Here is a 19,657-nt window from a genome sequence, read left to right on the forward strand (position 1 = left end):
TGGAGAGGAAACGAGGTCTAAACCTCCAAAACGCGAGCGACTCCCCAGCCTCTCCCATGAGCTGTACCACATGGGATTTAAAAAGAAAAGTCCTCCATGGAATGAGGCTCACGAAAAAATTTTATTTTTTTTTTTTCCCCCAAAAAAAGGGCTCCCCCGCCCCGCTGGCTGCCGGCCACCACGCGCCGCCACCACCAGCCTCCCGCCGCCACCGCCGCACGGGCCCGCGCCCGGGCCCGCGCCCTGCCCCGTTCCCGGCCCGGCCCTGCCCCGCGGCGGCTCCGCTCCACCGCTCCCCTTCGGCTCCGGCCGCCGCCGCGGAGCGCGCTTGCGCCACCACCACACGGGCTCCCGGCTGCCCTGGCCTCGCCATGTCCGCTTCCTCCTCCTCCTCCTCCTCCGCGGCCGCGCTGCAGCCGGTCACCCACCTGATCTTTGACATGGACGGCCTCTTGCTGGGTGTGTAGCCTTCGCCCCTCTCCCCTGCAGGGGCCTGGCCCCCGCCCCGCGCTGGCCGGTCCCGCACCACCGCCAGGCCCGGCCCGGCTCTCCGGGCGGCCCCTGTCCCCACCGCGGCTGCCCGCCCCTCCGCCGAAGCGCCTGCCGGGGCCGGGGGGAGCGGGCCGGCTGCCCCCTGCGGCTGCTCCTTCACGGTCTTCCTCCGGGCGGACGGGCAGCCGGGGCGCCCCGGGCGACGTTGCTTAAACTCGTCTGAAGGGATTGAAGCAACAGGAAACGCTTTATTTCCTTCTTCTTCTCCTCCTCCTCCCGCCACCCCCTGCCTTTCGTGGGCACGTTTCAGCTGAGCTAAAAGATCCAGGGCTGAGTCCGAAAAGGGCGCTTACCCTTCTCGGCAGAATGAGGTTGGAGTGGCTGCGGGGAGAGAGGCGAGGGGTAGGCGAGGTTAAAAGCGGGCATGGAGCAGGGGTTTCCAGTTCGCAGAGCTGGAGCAGCCCGGGGGCCGCGGGGGTCCGCAAGAGGCGGCGAGAACAGCGAGTCCCTTCCCGGGGGCTGCCGCTGTTGTGCGGGCTGCAGGAGAGCATTTTTAAGCGTTTCGATTTGCAGTCTCCCGCTGAAAAGTCTAGAAACCACTGTGGTAGTCATCTCCCAATTTTTGTTCCAGTAGACTTGCAGCTTTGCAGGGTTACTCTGAAATCCGTCGGTCCCTCATGCTACAGCTAGGTTGGATCTTGAGGTTTGAATAGTCAGTGTGACCAGAACAGTATTTCAGTCTGCTCTTACCTGTTTGCTCAATCAGGGCCTTCTGCTGCATCTCTTGTGTGGAATAATGGAGCATTTTTGTGTGTGATTTGGCTTTTGATATAATCTGTGTGGATCTTTGGATGTGGGTGAATTCCTAAAAGTGTCAGCTTTAGGCACGTATCTTCCTTCTGCAAAACCCAAATTGTTGCAGTTTCTGGAAAGACTGCTATGAAGTCTAATGAGTTACTGTGTTTCCAAGAAATGTGCACTTTCCCCTCCTTCACACCTGAACAGGTGAAGGCAGTTCTGTTACAGTGGTTTAAAACAAAAATGGCTTTACTCACACTATCACAAATACTTTCAAGCATCTTAGAGCCATTGGTTTCTGTTTGTTTCGTCTGTGCTTTCAATATGCTATGCAAAACTGTGATTGAGTTATTTCAGTTTATTTTTCAGTTTCACCACTGGAGTCTCAAATAGCCTGGGGTTATGTGTTGGGTTTCTTTTTTTAATCTGGAACCAATTATTTTAATTTCATTCTTACTTAGAAATTTCAGGAAAGCCTTTTTGGTTACTACTGCTTTTTAGCGTAATTTGAAAGTCTGCTTCACACAACTCACCTGAGCAGGACAGTCTAGGTAAGCAGTATAAATATTTAGGCATTGATATGGGTATGTAAGATTACTGTATTAGTTTTAAGTGAATTTATTATGCACGGGTATTTATGGGATAGGTGCTTTAGCTTTGGACAGTATTCTAGGAACTAAAGATATTTTTCTCAGATGCTATCCTGTCTATAATTAGAAATCGCCTTTCTGTAACATTCCAAACAGGCAAAAACAATACAAATGGAGGTTCTGAGTCATGTTTAGTTCCCGAAACTCCTTTAGTTCATAGAGTGAAGAAGCATTAAAAATGCTGTAGATTATGAACTCTACCTCATATTGGGAAAGTAATTATAAAGGATCTATAATTCTTGGACCTAAGTTTGCTAACATTGAGACACACAAGGTATAAACTTACTCCTCACTGTTATTAAATTTATCTGTTATAAAGTACAGCTCCAGAGAAATATTTTGTCACTTTCTGGATTCAAATAAAATAGCGTACATAAATTATGGCCTTTTGTGTGCTTATATATAAAATATACTTACATTAAGAGTTTATGCATGTTGCTATACTTAATTTTTATCCCTACATATGAGGCATCCTTTGCACTGGTAAATATTTGTTGTGTTGTGTTTCTATTCCCATAGTTACTGTTATGCTACAACGTGGATGTGATTTCTTCTGTTTAAAAAAGTTGCATAGCAAGAATGTGTTGTATTTCAGAAATCTTTCATCTGTAGTGAAAGCCATAATTATGTACAAAATTAAACTTAAAATACTCTTAAGTGTCTTCCAGTACAGAGGCATAAAAGGGACACCACCTTGATGATTTTCGTAACATCCGCTTTCTTTCAGAGGACTTGTAGTATGTTTCAGCCTCTAAATATTTTGAGTTCTGTCACAACTTTAATGTAATTTTTGGTGAACCTGTCTGTTTCGGAATGAGTTGTGACCCTTAAGAGGCAAAAAGGCAGTTAGGAAACTACTCGGACTTCCCCAAGATTCCTAAATGTTTCAAGAAATTTGGAATAATTTGGGGGAAGGAATGAAATAAAGGGCGCACAGTTTAGATGCTTTCTGCCCAACCTGTCTGCTGTAAATCTTCTGAATGAGACAAATGGTTATATTGATGTAAACCTACATAAGAAATAACATCCTTATCCTTAATGTGAAACATTAACAGTTTTGTAAGAGCATAGTGCTTAGTGCAGATGATACAATAAATTACATACCTTTTTCTAGAAGCTATAGAAATCTACATAAAATTACTTCTTTTGAAAAAGCACAAGCAAAATTTTCAGTATTGCATGTCTATAACTTTTGTAACTTTTTTAAGTGCCTCCGTAGCTGGTTGCATTTTTCAGAATCTGAAGCTTTAGGTTTTGTAATAATTTTCACAACGAACTAGTGTGTGAGAATAGATGTGACTGGTTTTGGTACTTTTCACCTAAACCTTGCCAATTTCATAGAACAAATATAAATTTGTCTATAAACAATGAAAAATTGAACATTAAATTGATCTAATGTAATGTGCTGTGAACTTGCTTTCTATAGCTGACGTACTTGCTTCTGATTGAGGAAGGTAGGCTATCTTCTGATAGGAAGATTTCTGAAATATTTGTGAATCCTTTATAACCGTGAGTGTAAAATCCTTAAATGAGGTCTGAGGTACTTGTGAGGTTCTTGACTTTGGAAACAATCCAAGTGTTATCCTACAGAAGCTGCATTCATATGCTTTAGTAGCTAATGCTGGGCTATGTGAAAGTGTTACTGAGTCTCATCTTCTGTGACTTTATCTCCCCCATCTCTTTAACATAATTGAGACTGATTAAGTTGTCCTTGAGCCCCACCTTGATATATCAGCTTACCTTCACTAGGGAAGTTCTTGCCCCTGAGCTACCAGTGGAAGTACTTCATCCCTTTCATTCGGAATCCTTCTGTATCATTATTTCAAGTGTTATCTAACACCCTTTTTCAGTGCTTACAATCAGTGTGGTTCACCCTTCTGGAGTTTTCTCCTTTGGATTATCTTCTTTTTCCCTTTGAGCTGTTGGATGAAATCTTAGGGTTTTTTGTCTGTCATTCCAGTTGCCAGGAAGTTAGCACGCTGGAAAATAGTGCTCTCATTTAGTAAGTAATATATGAGAACAGCACCTCTAGACAGCTTGTTATTTATTAGCTAAAATTAATTGAAGGACTTCTTGGGTTTTTTGTAGGAAGGTCCAAATATAATAGAAATAACGGCCTTTGTGCTAGTGTACTGCAGTTACATCCTGCTTTATTATATATATGCAGCAGCGTTTAGTTAATGTAGTTTATAAGTGATGCTCCCTTCGCTATATAGTATAAACCAGAGGGAAAGGAATAACTAAATTTTAATTTTTGGTGTACTGCTGTACTTTTTTTTTTTTTTAAACCAACATTTTCATAGTGTTAAATTTCTACTTGCTTTCCTACAGCACATCCTAACGCTAAATGCTCAGAACTTGTACAGTAGACTGCTGTTCTAACCACTAATATGAAGTATAATTAAAACTAGTAAACCTACTTATGTGTGCACTTATCCAACACACAGAGTACAGGGTTAACTGGCTAAAATGAAAAATAAAAACAACAGAACAGAAGCTAGAGATCTTTGATAACTAAATAAATTCTTTTGTTATAGTTGTACTGTTTAATATCTGATCCTGGCATTTTAGCATATTGTAAAAGCATACTAATCCCGTGCTGAAGATAAGGAAAAATCAATTGAATTTGCACAAAATATGCAACTAGAATAATGCCCCCCGGGATCTATCTTCTCCGCTTACTGCATAGGTTGTACTTTGAGCTATGACAAGTGGTTTTGTTACGTAATTGTAGCCAATAGCTATCCCACCACCAGAACACAGATAGGATTGAATGTTGCCTTTGTTGATCTGTGCCTAAACTTGTAGGGAGCTGAAAACATTTTGAAGTAGAAATTACATTCTCTGCAAGCTGCGTGTGTGATATTAACCTTTCCTAACTGACAAATGAGCTTGAGAAAACTGCTACAAAGATAAGATGTTTCTTTGTGTTGTGCTTAAAGCTGAACTAAAACTAAATAAACATGCAGAAAACGCGATACTTGAGTATAGAAATTTTAGTCATGTATTTATTTTTGTTTAAATTTTCGTTAGGAATAGGGACTGTTTTATGTCAATTATTATCCTTGCTGGTGTTGTGAAATAACATTTTTACGTAAGATAAGTCAGCATGTAAGTAGATCTGAAAGAGATATGGTTTCTAAAGCAGTTTAGTTTTGAAGATACCTTCAGCATGACTTGACGTGGCTGTGACAGTCATGTTGGACTGTACAGGCACAGGTATGCCAGCTTGTTCTGACCATTCGCAGAGGGATGTGAAGCAGTGGAGGCAAATGGGGTCAGAAGTTTCTGCTTTTGCAGCAGCCATCGCCTTTGTGTGGAGCAGACTGCTAAATTCTTGTGTGCCACTCCTAAGCAAGTCCTGCATGGCTAGTCATACAGGTAGTCTCTGGTCTGTAGTATGGAAGAAATTAACTTGCAGTTAAATTCATTGCAGTGTTGTGAGATTCACAAGAGTTTTGGCATCTTTTCTTTCTCCACCGTGTTACCTACCCATTGTCACAAGGTCGGAAGTCAAAAATGTACTCTTACTTTCATTTTGTTGCACAAGTTGCCTAGGAGATTGCTGTTATGAGAAAACTGGTAACAGTTCCATGCTGGAGTTTGCTTATGTGCATGCTGTCTTTTATTTTTCAGTGTGAATGGGAGGTTAAAACGGCTTCCTATTTCTTCTGCATCAGAGCAAATAGCACCAATTCAACTAAACATCAGTCCTCTCTAGATTGTCCTCTATTATGGCATAAGTGCAGGAATTAATCTTCTTAGGCTATAAACTGGCAATCTTGTAAGCCTATTTTCTGCTTGTAGGTAGTGGAAACGAAACTTCTTGCCGTTCTCCATTTCCATCTGATTTTGGTGAACAAAGAAGGAAACAAAAATACTGTCTTGCCCCTGTGTTCTGTGTTTGTATCTTGTTGCAAAAACAAAGAGATCAAAATACCTCGTAGATGATTCATGAGCAAATTTTGGAGATAAGTAAAACAGCTCCTCATTGAGAATTAACTAACCATAAATTGAGTAAATAAAATGTCATATGCTTGAAAGATAACATTGTAATTTAACAGCAAGGAAAATTTTGGCAAGGACGTAACAAACATGCTAATGTTGAGTCTGACTTCTGTTATTCCCATGATTGATTTGTAAATTGTCCATCCACATAGCTACCAGTTGTTTGTGGTTAGAATAATCCAGAATCAGATCTTACTTTGGCATCTGTAGAACAGTTTTTTTTTTCATTTCTGTAATAGTTACCACATTTTAAAATGCCATGGGCAGCATTAGCAACGATCCTTTTTTTCTCCCTGAGGAGATAACAGAGGAGTGCTCCCAAGCTGAAAGATTCATGATTTGATTTTAATATTGCACATTAATTACACACAAATGCAATGTAATTTTTGTGCTTATTTATTTATTAGTTGCACTGAACCCAAAGTATGTGAGTTTAAAATAAATTAAAAAAAACCCCAACACTAAATAAATTAATCCCAAGAGATTTCAAATTTCCACTGTTAATAACGTGACATTCGTTTTTTGACTGTCACACAAACTCAGTTGTATAGAGGGCCCTTAGTAAGTGGAGAGGTACGTTTTGAAGGTGCTGGAAATGTAGAAGTTCTATTTAGTGATTTTTAAAGATGCACACAGTAGTTTGACCATGTATAAAAATTTGTCTCTTTCTGTGCCTAAATGCAGATTTTCAAATCTGTTTGTAGATGATAAGGTTTTATATTTGTTGGCTATGTACACTTTTGTGTATAAAGTTCCAATTATTTTGTTTTGAATGTAAACAATAAGATGTTATAAATGGAACCGAATTTCACACAAAGAAAAGGTGCATAGAATTTTCCCTTATAATAACACTATTTCCAGCTGCTATATTCCAATTTTCTCTTTACTTAAGAAGAAAAACAACATTTACAACCCTGGATTTATTATTCTGCATACTGGCAGTAGTTACACTGTATGCTAGCCTCGACACAACTCTGCAGCTCCTGTTCTGAGTAGTTGTAATTCATTTGTGTAGTCTCGTTGTGAGTTGGCTAATTGAACTCTTCAGAGTGGAATTTTTAAGGACACCTTAATTTGTCTGGGTAGGACAGTTAACTAGCAAAAATCTGCTCTGCGAGTTCTGCTGGTATGTTTTCTCCAAGAGGCAATCTTACTCTTGAATATTGCCATTTATACTTCTAATGTTGGGGGGGGAGGGTTTTTGGTTTTATTATTTTTAACTAATTTTTAACTTTTTTTTTTTTTTTTAATTGACAACAGACATTAATGGTGATAATTTTCACAATTGGATGTACATGCACTCCACTGGGTAAAAAACTGACTGGATGTCCAGGAGCAAAGTGAATGGAATTAAATCCAGTTGGCAGATGGTCACAAGTGCGGTTCCCCAGGGCTCAGTATTGGAGCCGGTTCTGTTTAGTAGCTTTATCAATGATCTGGACAAGAGAATCTAGTGCACCCTCAGTAGGTTTACAGACAACACCAAGTTGGGCAGGAGTGTTGATCTACTTGAGGATAGGAAGGCTCTACAGAGAGATCTGGACGGAGTGGATCAATTGGCCAAGGCCGTTTGTACGAGGTTCAACAAGGCCAAGTGTTGGGTCCTGCACTTGGGTCACAACAGCCCCATGCAGTGCTATGGGCTACAGGCTTGGTGAAGAGTGACTGTGAAGCTGCCCAGTGGAAAAGGACCTGGGAGTGTTGGTCAACAGCTGGCTGAATAGGAGCCAGCAGTGTGGCCAAGAAGGCCAATAACGTACTGACTTGTATCAGAAATTGTGTGGTCGGCAGGACTAGGGAAGTGATTGTCCCCCTGTACTCAGCGCTAGTAAGACTGCATCTCAAATACTGTGTTCAGTTTTGGACCCTTCCCTGCAAGAAAGCCATTGAGGTGCTGGAGTGTGTCCAAAGAAGGACAATGAAGCTGGTGAAGGGTCTGAAGCACGTGTCTTATGAGGAGCAGCTGAAGGAACTGGGATGGTTTGGTCTGGAGAAAAGGAGGCTGAGGGGAGACCTTATTGCTCTCTACAACTACCTGAAAGGAGGTTTTAGTGAGGTGGATGTTGGTCTCTTCTCCCAAGAAGCAAGCAATAGGACAAGAGGAAATGTCCTCAAATTGTGCCAGGGGAGGTTTAGATTGAGTATTAGGAAAAATTTCTTCACCAAAAGAGTTGTCAAGCATTAGAACAGGCTGCCCAGGGAGTCTTCATTCCTGGAGATATTTAAAAGACGTGTGGATGTGTTTAGGGACATGGTTTACTGGTGGACTTGGCAGTGCTAGGTTAATGATTGGACTTGATGATCTTAAAAGTCTTTTCCAACCTAAACAATTCTATGATTCTTTTTAACCAAGATCATTTTTATATCTTATAATGGTTCTGACAGAGGCTCCTGACCTTAATTCATCTTTTTCCTCCTCCTTAATAGTAAAATCAGTGTTCTAACTCAAAGTTCAGTGAGGTACTGCCAGTCTTTTTCAAGATTATTCTTGTTACTTAGATGGTAGAAAATCATCTTGTTTTATTTATCTCACTTTTCGCTTCCTTTCCTTTAATAACCAGTGAGGAATGTTTGTCTCTTGTGGCTCTTTTTCTCATGACTAACAACTTTTTTTTTTTTTTTTTTTGTGAGAGGGAGCAAAATTTTGCTTCTTGAAGGATTGCACACTTATTGACAATATCAGTGTTTGCTGTTTCTGTGTATGCTTTCTGTTCTTGTGCAACTTTTAATAATTTTTAATTCCTCTTATGATTAAGTACCATTTTGTGTAGTAGTTTGGCAATAAATCTGATGCTGTAATTTGGAAAAATTTGCATCTAAGTGGGCACTGCTCTTTCCCAAGTATGGTTTTGCTGTTGTTATATGTAATAGCTGGTTTCTTTTTAAAATGTATTCTTACTTTTCTTCCTCCTTCCCTTTTGAGTTTTATGAAGTATTTTTGTAAAAGTTGTCAGATAGATCTTACTTCTAGTAGACTGTGCGTCTCTGATGAAACAGGTTTATTTCTAGTTCTTGAAAGCTTTCCTTTGGGCACCAGTTTTGTATCAGTATTCCATATATTACTTTTTCCCTCTACTATTAGTTTCCACGTCTGCTGTGCCTGTATGTTTCTTTTGAGCAAGTTTCCTGTGCAGTTTGTCTGAGGACAGCACAAGACAACTGAGAGGAAATCCCAGTTTATTATTCGTCAGCCCAGTCTTTCTATGGAACATCTGTAGGAATTCACTCATGACCTCTGTCACTGTGTAATGTGTATGGCCTTATACAGTGTCTCATTCTCCCAACTCATTAATACACGTTCTTTGACCTGGTGTAATAGTTCCAGCAGCCCATGTGTAACCTTCACTCTTGGAAGGATAGGTGTGTGTGCTAGTCCTTTGGAGCAGTCCTGTGCTAGTGGGTGCTGAACTGGTTGGGTTTGCTGCCAAACAGCTCAGCCCTTGTGTTCACTCCTGGGCACTGATTGTCTGCTGTGCAGACAATATATTAGTCATATTAGTTCACTCAGGTTCTCTTTCACAATGTCACCATGTACTGCAAATTGCCTCCTCATGTTAGGGCATCTTTTTGAGCATTATATCTTTAAAATTGTGTTCTGCTTTATTAGGTCTATTTGGGTGTAATGTAAACTGCCACAGAATACATGCTCAAGCTAATAGACCCTTATTCGATTACTGGACAGTCATGAGAGGAAGTGTCTTTGTTAGATTGGGATGTTTTATGAGTTTGATGCTGGTATTGTTCATTTGAGAACATTGCTAAGGAAAAGGAAAAACTTTGCACTAGTACTGGAAGAAGAATGAAATGAAAGATAATGTGTGTTTGATGAAAAAAATTGCATTATAGTGTATAAGAAGGACTGAAGTGGGAGAAAATAATGGGTTTAAAGTGGAGCATGTGGACACTGAGACATAATTTCATTTGAATAAATTGTTCTATGATAAAGATTTTTTTTGGTTTTGTAATTTACGTACAGAAAGCTCCTTTGACCTGTCTCTTCAGGACAATACAGTAGACCTATGTATGTCTGTAAAGTGACGTAACCTTGGATAATGTCATCATTCTGTTACAAGACCATTACTGCAAAGGATTACACCATGTGAAATGGTAGATCTCATGCTAGGACTGAATCCTCTTTATAGCGTTATGTTATTATTGGACTAACAGAATGTTCTTTGCTTTGCAGCTCTGGGGAGACAGAGCCACAAAGAGCGTATCACAATGCAATAAATTTCAAGTCTTTAAAAATTAAAAACAATGTTTCATGGGGAACGTATCTCAGGAAAATGAAAATATTTGGGCCACTAAGGTATAGTAGTATATCTAATTGCTACTCTGCTGCCTAATAACTTGCATTGTTATTATTGTTGTAGATCATATTTTTATTATATTTATCCTTTTACCATTTTTATTTTGAACGTCTTCGTTTTCCAGGAATAAAGACATCTAAGAGTCAAGACCAAGAAATAGTTTTGCTATTCTGGTTTTGTGTGTTCTAGAACTTTAAACTTGTTATGTGGCAGTAGATTGCAAATTGTACAGTATTGTAAAATTTAGTTTCTTAAAATGTCTGACTCACTGTTGACTTTGCATAGTTTACAGTTTATCATGGCTTTGCCTTTTTCAAAAAGGAAGTGAACTATTTCCCTTCCTTTTTTTGGAACTTGTTACAGAGAGCAGGTAATTAGTGTGTACACTTGGAAACACTGGAGAATAACAAGATAAAGTTGAAGTTCTAGGTTCTAAGGGTAAAGTTTAAAAAAAAAAAATTTTTGCATCTTATACCAGTTGTTATACTACTTCCAGTTCTACCATTTTTTTTTCATTAAAAAAACCAACAGTGTTCTCTTACAGATTAAAAAAAAGGAAAGATTTTGTTTTTACCTGCTAATTGTATTCAAAGTTTACAGAACTTTTGATGTGTTTTTTAGCTGCCTGTTACCTGGGTCTTCATACTTTTAGAAACAGCTGCGTCTCCTAAAAACCTCACATTATACTACTGTAAAATTTCTGGGTGGCTGCAATCTGTCACACACAACCTCACCTATCCTGGCTGGTCCCTGAACTGCCCTGAGAGGAGAGCTTTCTGGAATCTGCTGTAGCACCATTACTGCTGCCCAGACCATTCTTTTCCTATGGAAAGCAGGATGATGGAGAGAGGATGCAGTCTACACATATGTTGGGACAAGATTTGAAATAACACATGGCCTGAGTGCTTTTAGGTCCCAGGGTTTATAAATAGCCTGTGTTTTCCAAAATGTGTATGTTGGACCTGCGGAGGTAACTGTACTTGTTAATGGCAGTGTTAAGAACATGTAAGAGTTTATCCCAATACTTACGTGTATCTGCAGATATACTTCATACAGCAGTCTTCATGTGGCATCTTGGTCTCTGAGAGAACTTTTGAATTTTCATGGCATCTTGAGAAGTGTCATAGTATTAGGATTTTTCTACGTTATGTTTATTTTTGTTGTTAGGGCTTTTCTAATACTATGCTCTAAATTCTACAGTTATCATTCCTTGGATATCATTCTTTCGATATATTATGTTAGTATTGCTTTTATCTCAAATATATTTCACAAATAGAAGAAAATCTGTGAAGTATTCATCATGGTATTAGCCTTTCTGTATATGCTAATTTTTATTTTTATTTTCCTAGATATGTGTTTTACAGACTACAGAATCTTTCAAATAATATTCTTTCCGTTTGGAAGTTTCCAGTGGTCTATAAAACCTTAAAATTCCTAGATAAAGCTTTACAAATACAGGGAATGTCTTTTCGTGTGTGTGTGTATGTATGCAAAAAAAGAGGATTTCTTCCATGTAAAATAACTATGAAGATAATGAGCAGCTTGTCAGTAACTCTGAAGTTGTCGAAGAAAAATGCCTTAAAAATATGTCAAAATTTTCTTGAAGAAGTTTCTTTACATAACAGAGAGTTAACAATAAGACCAGATTATATGGTTTATGAATTACCTAGACCTTGTTTTTCCCTAATCAAAGCTCTCAGCTTTAAGAGATGGCATTTCAAGATCTATAACTGGTACCTGTCTGCAGTATACTGGTTAAAGCTGCTCTCTATGTAAATCTTTCTATGTTTCCCCCTGCCTCTCCCCCAGGCAATAATACAAGATGATTAAATTGTGCGTTAGTGTGGTTTTTTTCTTCTCATTGCCCTGGTTAATTGAGAAGTAGCTATATGTTCTTAGAAGTTTTTGCTAAGAGGGGAAAAAGAAAAGCCATGTTCTAAGATACATAGCAAAACCATGCATAGAGGTTACTCCTCTCTTCATCCATTCCCTTTTCTAATACAGTAGTTCAACATGGAATAGATTCATGTTTTTCTTCCTTCTGCTATAATTACACCTTTCAGGGCATTAAAACAAATATTCTTGTTTGACCCAAATGTTTCTGTATTTGTATATAAAGAAAAGGAAGGCAGAATACTTTTTCCCTCTGTGTACTCTTCAGCTGATGTTTTGTTTACCTTTCTCTTCATAGTATCTTGCATACTGAAATTGGGAGCTTCAGTTCCCTCCTTTATATTCTAATTGTATGTACAAGAAGTTCTGTTCTATTGATGTTCTAACATTATTCCTAAGTATATCTCAAAAGAGTTACAATAAAAAAAAATACTTCCAGTACCCATTCGTTCTTCCTGGGATGGATCGTACATTTGCCTTTATTCGCTCCTGTTTCTTTAAAGTAGTCGTCTTCTGTTGTGAATTAAAAACAGACTTGCTGTTGAAAAAAAAATACTCTGTAAGTGTAGGCCCAACTAAGATTTGATCTGATTTTCCTAGAAATTATTTTCACTAAAGTCTTGAAATCCTCATCTTATCTGACTCTTCTAGAATTGGCAGCTGATTTGATAGTGCTTATCAATAACATTTCCCCAAAACATTGTTCTTTCATGCCATTCTTCTTTAAAAGATGAACGCAGCATGGATATACATCATTCAGAAAGATTATATTTGTACTGGTGTGATTACATGGTGCCAGTACATAGGTGTTGTACCTTATCAGAGGTGTAATAAGGTGTACTTTACAGATATCGCTCTTTCATTGGAGGGTGGTGGAGAAGTTGACACAGATGTTGCAAAATCCTACAGTTCTATTGGAATAACAGTACCTACTCCTTTCCTCCAAGCTATGAACTTTTTTCTCCGCAACATAGACCCAGAAGCATAAATCAAATATTCAACAAAATAGTTTACAAAGATCAATGATTACAGGTACGGTATAACTGAGTTTGAAAAATGCATTACCCACTTGAATTGTCTATAATAGAGCCTTTGAGACAATTATAGACTACCAAGGAAATTATTTTTTCACAGAATGATGATGATGCTGCATTTTAATGGCTTCAGTACTGACAATGTAGATGCTTCCCATTTCCAGTTCAAGACCTACTTAAGCTCCTCTGACAGTCCATGGTAGGGAGTTAAATTCTCAGGAGATATGCTAGATTTTCTATAACTAATACTAATAATAAGGTAGAGGGTCCTGTCAAAAGGAGTCCCTTTACTGAAGAAAACAGGTTTAATTCTTGTATAATTTAATTTTATATATTTGTTACCAGCAAAGTTTTAAAGCTCTAGAAAATACAAGTTCATAACAGAAGTGATGTTATGAACAACCCTGTAGCAATATGACCATGAACTGTGCCAACCTAATACAAGAAAAACCCTCCAACCTCTTTGCTTATGACAAGCTCAGTGACTAAAACTGCCCTTTACATTTTAGAGGGTAGACTGCAGCCATGTTCAACAGTGTTCAACTCCGTTTTCTTTGATAGCAACATTTCATACAATTAGATTCATATATTAATAGATTTGCTCTTCAGACAACAGAAAAAACCAAAAGGCTCTTCAGCTTGTTGATGGAATACCGGATTTGCATGTTTGTGCAAAGTTTTAAATCTCTTTGATTTAAACTACTGTGCCGAGGCTATTAGAAAGAATTGGCCTGTGGTGTGTTTGCCTCTTTTCGGAAGAGAAAGGTCTTTGATGACCAGCTGCTTGATTATTCTTGCAACTTGTATGCCTTCTAATTCTTTTTTTCCTTACGTTTAGGAAACAGATAAGTTACCCTTTTGAACTGGATATGCAGCTTTAATTATACGCCTAGGATATGGTAGTCCTTCTAACAGTTTCGAAACATAAGTCAAAAGACATAGCCTTAGAACTTCATCTTTTTGTCTAGAAGTCATTTAAGTTCAAGTGGCTTAGTTCAGTGTATTCAACAAATGAAGCAGACGCTTCTTATTTTGCTAATTGTTTGATTTTGGATCAAGCAAAAGGAGATTACCAGAATTGAGTCAAGGAAGCTATTTCTTGATCAGTGTCTGTTACAAATGGCATTCTTCAGAGTTATTTCACATTCAGGTGTTAGTAACTTCTACTTCATTCCAGATTTTGTGTGTCAGATTTGTTTGGATACTGCTGAATACAGCTGTTCATAATCGTTTTCATAGTTACTATATATAGTTACATAAGTGATGCTTATATTAATGATTTCTAGCTATTGTTTTTACCACACTTTGTCAGGTGTTAATCAGAGAAACTAATTTTTTTCCTAATTTCCATACACTTCTCGCCTCTTTCTAAATACGAGGCTGCCTGCAATGCACCTCCAAAAATAATTTTTCCATTTTCAAGCAGAATGATAGTAAATGGTTGCTATGGAGCAAAGAAATTTTTGTTGCAAGTCTAATTTCAGGTTAGTTACTGCGGAATTGGAAACTCGTACCTTATGTAATGTATTTGTATGCAGAAACTGTGAGCTTGATTGTGTCTTGCTTGTACCATTGTGACTTATTGATTTCAGTAGGTTTGTACCTAATTCTGAGTGGTGAGAGAAAGGCTACTGGATTTTATTTTTTTTCCTTCTTTAGTTTTTGGTTGGAGGGAAGGAAGTTGAGGCTGGTTTTGGAAATAAAGTAAAAATTCTCCGCTTACCTGCTTATTGAGCATATACTTTGCCAGCCTGTCTTTTGCAAGTGCTGTTGCAGTAGAACTAAGCACACCCCAGCGAAGTAACTCCTGTGTCAGGCTTACTAAATTCCAACTGCAGGATAGTGAAGCTCTTGTGTCTCAAGGTGTAAACTTTGACCTCAGCTTCCAGAACTGAGGTAGAAAGGAAGAAAGATTGAGTGAAAGTGAAATGACTCCTAGTTCAGTTCACAATATCTGTTCTTTTTTTTAGCACATTAATCATATGGAAGAATGAAATGACAGACTAAAGTTTCTTGCACTCTTTGTCTCCGAACACATATTTTTTGTTTCATTTAGTAGGATACATAGTGGTGTTTCTTGTCACTCTGAGCTGTCACACTCAAAACAGAGTTATAACATTTCCATTATGCCCAGAACCACTCTCTAGCAAAATAAGATTCAGCCTCTCCCCTTTGAGGTAACTGAAAATATAACCTTAATAGCTACCATCAGAGAGTCTTCTTCCAACTTTCTATTTCTCCTGTAGTCCTCATGTGAATTGGGTTCACTGATGTGTTAGTGAGATTCTCTGTCTGAACCTTTTTGTAATCACGATATTCTTCCAGGATTGTAGTGAGGATAAGTTTTATGTCTTTGTGCAAAATATCTCTAGTACTGTTTTGTTATTTTCTCTCTGTTTTAAACAAGAAACAGTAGAGTTTAGATTAAATGGATTTCTATGTTTGAAGACCTTATGCTAGTTTAGAATTGTCATAATGTGCTAAAATAATACTAAGTCAGTTTGATCCAAGCGCAGGACTTAAGCGGTGGATCCGTTCTCAGTCACCCCCTCTCTGCCAGGGAGTGACACTCTTAGAAAAGCTTTAAAAGCTAAAATATTTTCCTTGAAAGTCAGGACTGTGTCCAGTATATCCACCTTTAAGTACCTGATGTGTACCAAATTTTTAAATGTTCTCTATAGCACTTCTATGAAAATAAAATCATTTTTGTGTGCAGTGAAGAGATTGATGCTTTTTTTTTTTTTCCAGATGAAGGTACCTGGGATGGTTTCAAACTGAGGTGGTTTGAAAACCTTTCACTGGTATTTTGCATCAAATGTTTAACTTTAAAATGTCTCCTCCATATCTTAAGGGAATGGTAGTTGATGCCTCGTATTTGCATTGGGTTTTCAGGCTTCCTAATCAATCTGCATCTGCCATATTAAGTAGAGACTTTGTATGATGTGAGGTAGAGTTCTTGGGCAGATCACACAACCTTGTAAACAATTTTCACAACAGAAGCCTAGCTCAAAATATGCTGATAAGGTTTTCCATTTAATAAAGGTTAACATAATCTCTATTTTTAGTATAATACGTATACTAGTATTACTAGGTAGACTATGTCTTCTATGCAGAGAAGCCAAAGATTTTCAGCAAAATTTCAGATATATGCTGGGAGGAAGACTATACAGCTCTTCAGCAGCAGGATTGAGAATTAGTGTGTAAATATTCATGAAGAAAATAGAAGGAATCGTATTAACAATTGTTACTGCATACTGAACTCTGTAAGTGGCAATTTATTGAGGAGTATTAATACAAAGATCTAGTACTAATACAGTCCGACTGCAGTTGAGTAGCACACTGACCTCATTTTCTGGGAATAGCAGAAGTTCCTTTTGCCATATGAGATGTCTTCAGCACGCAGCATCTGCTGTTCACGTGCCGGAGTGCAAATGATGTTTGAGCTCAGAAACACACAAGCGTTGTGGGTCAGATGGTGCTTTGAGCAACCTGATCTAGTGAAAGATGTCCCTGCCTGTGGCAGGGGGCTTGGACTAGATGATCTTTAAAGGTCTCTTCCACCCTAAACCATTCTATGATTTAGGTACCTCTCTCTCAGTGGGTTCAATGGGGCTTAGTTACAAGCTTCTGTGACCAAGTATAAGTTTTTATTTCACCATGCCAATTATAAGCAAGTTCATTATAGTCTAAAGCAAATTACAGTCTTCCAGTAGTTCTGTGCTTCTACCCATGGTGTTAAGAAACAAAAAAAGCTCATGTACGATCAGTTGTGATAGCCCACCATCTTTGAGTGGTCTAGCTCTGGGCTGCAGGCTATATCTGACTTAGGAGTCATTTAAGAACTGCTTCCGGATTACTGTCAAGTCTGGAGGTAGGACAACTCTTACTGTCACCATGACCAGTTTTTCAGTGCTCCCTGAGAATAGCCCTCTGCCCACATTCTCAGCCCCATATGGGAGGTGAGGGCTGTGGTCATGTGACTTCAGAGAAACCTGTGCTCACCTGGGTAGAAGTCCACGCTTATGTGGTGTTGGAAGTCCCTTAAATTGGTATCTATACCATGGTTTTGAGGTCTCATCTACAGTTTTCAAACAAACAGTGATTACAGCTCGTAAAACAATTTTCAGTTTTCTGTATCATGAATTCACTTGCCTCATGAATCTCAAAGGTCTGATTCTTTTGTGTGTTTTTAGATTCTAATTAGGATTAGGAGTCCTTGGTTATTCGACTATGAACGAGATACTGTGATCGGATCCTGCAGTGTTTCTGACACTTTCCTCTTAACTGTATGCAGTCAGCCATGATCAAATGTCCTTTCTCTTGGGAAATCAAACACATTGATGATGTCTGGTTTTCTCCTCTCAGTGTTACCACCCAAAAGAAATTACTTCATCAGCAGATGTACTTCAAAAATTTTCGGCACTCTTGAGTAGCTTTATTAATCTGTTGTATTTTGAAATGTTTTCACTATTTAGGAAACTGGCTTTTTGGACAGTATATACAGAAAGTTATTTAGAAACATGTAACACTGAAGGTCAAACAACTTGGTTTCACAACTTGCCTAACGCTTTGCATATATGTAGTCTCCTTGGGAAGCAAAAGCTGTCTGGGAAAACAGAAGTTGATATTAGGAGACAACTGTGGCATACTGAAGAGATTTTCCCTTTTGGTCTTATTTTCTTGGTTTTTGTTTTTTTTTTTTTTTTTTGAGGGAGGAATAATATTTTCTGACTCGTTCTTCTCTCTTGGCTATTCTTTTTTCCATTGTTGCTTTTTTAGGTTGTAGGTTAAACAGAACAGCTCTGGGATGTCTGTTCAGGGAGGGTTATGTTTCTTAGAGCTTTTTCTGGAGAAAGTAAATCTTAATCAAAAGATATATTTGGTTATTCTGCTGACTTTGATCACACAGTGACCCTCTGGTTTCATCTACTCTGCGTGGTAGTTTTATCCAAGTCCCTTGGAACACATCATTTCAAAACACCTTTTTAAACCCTGTTTTGCGTTCCTCAGGTCAGTGAACTGCTGCCATGCGTTGTCAGCAATGTATAGAGGAGAAGAGGTAGCCCCTTGGTGAAAGGCTAACTTCCTTCTGAACAAACTATAAGCTGTTCTTCCCGGAGCTAGTAACTGCTTCTCTGCATACAGTCCTTGTATAGTAGTGTTGCCTTGTTATAGTAGCTGATATGCTAATGAGAGTGTAACTCTTACCTGACTTGGGCCTTGTCATACACATTTTAAGAAGCTATGTCTCTGTGAGCCACAGGTTTCAGCCCAAGAAGCAGGATTGTGTAGGCACCATATCAACTGCTGTTTGCGTAGTTCTATTTTTAATGTTTAAGGTCCTGAGTGAATGCCTAAGAAAGTGTATCAGGCAGTTCTATGAATCAATAGCTTTCCTATATTTAAACTAATGAGACGCTGTCACATAGTTGATGTTTAGTAAGTTCAGTTTTAGAATGTTTTGAATTAAGTCATATATATTGCCTGCTACTTCACAGTTGTGTTCCCTCATGCTCTGAAGTTTAAATACAGACTTCTCTTTACTTTTTCATGTGCTATTTTGTATTGGTTATGGAGTATTTGTTTACAGCTCCACATCAGAAGAGTGTTTGCATGCTTTATTCGTGAACTATTTCTTTCTCTGCCCTGTGGCATTAAAAAGAAAGATAAGGTGCGTATGTGAATACAAGATAGCATTAAGATATGTCTGCTGTATTAATGTAAACTAAAAGCCTTTTGGATTTATTCAGAAGCTTCTTCCCCTCCCCATAGAAGTAAAATGTTTCTTTGCAAGTAAAATGAGAAATTGGCTTCCTCTGTAGCTACCATTGAATATTTTTCCCAGTAATAAGCCCAAAGGGGCACATATGTGATACTCGTTTGAGAACAGTTCTATACAGCTATTATTTTTGGGGCACCAAACTTACTCTCTGTTTAAGCCTCTTAGCAATAACTTGAATTCATGGTAGACATCTCATATCAGAGAAGGGCAGACAGACTAACAGCACTTTGAGTGAGTTAGTCAGTGGCAGTGTATTTCTCTGGACTTAGTGAAGTAATCACTGTGTAGCCTATTCCTATATCTTGGAGTATACTGACATTAATATTCTAGTGCAACAGAAAGAAAGAAATAGATTAGCAAAAATTAAAGCTCTAAAACAGACTTCTACCTGCTCCTTACTAAAATGAATAATGGATCATTTCAGTGAATTTTTCTAAGTGCTAATCAAAAATATAATGATTTGCAAGTCATTACTCAGTTAAATTGGAAGCAGTAATTATCATTTTCAGCAATTATAGTAATTATTTTTCTTTATCTTTGGAAGTTATGGTTTATCAATCATGTAAAATGGTTTACCAAATAACTTGCTCTTTATAACTAGATTATGATTTTGAAGTAGCCATTATTTGATGCTTGCTATTTATTTTAGTAGAGGCTTTGCCTTCCTGTCCAGGTAACAGTAAGATGAAC

The 19,657-nt window shown here is 38.3% G+C and overlaps 1 protein-coding gene across 1 annotated transcript in view; it reads left to right on the top strand.

Moving 5' to 3' along the window:
• Positions 1-371: 371 nt before the first annotated feature.
• PUDP (pseudouridine 5'-phosphatase) overlaps positions 372-19,657 on the top strand; it is a 76,594-nt gene continuing 57,308 nt past the window's right edge. Inside the window, exon 1 of the mRNA XM_086615640.1 lies at positions 372-459. Within this exon, the coding sequence (XP_086471766.1) occupies positions 372-459 (88 nt within the window). The remainder of the gene's footprint in view (positions 460-19,657) is intronic.

This window comes from Tauraco erythrolophus, chromosome 1, assembly GCF_009769465.1.
Source record: "Tauraco erythrolophus isolate bTauEry1 chromosome 1, bTauEry1.pri, whole genome shotgun sequence".
NCBI classification, from domain to species: domain Eukaryota; kingdom Metazoa; phylum Chordata; class Aves; order Musophagiformes; family Musophagidae; genus Tauraco; species Tauraco erythrolophus.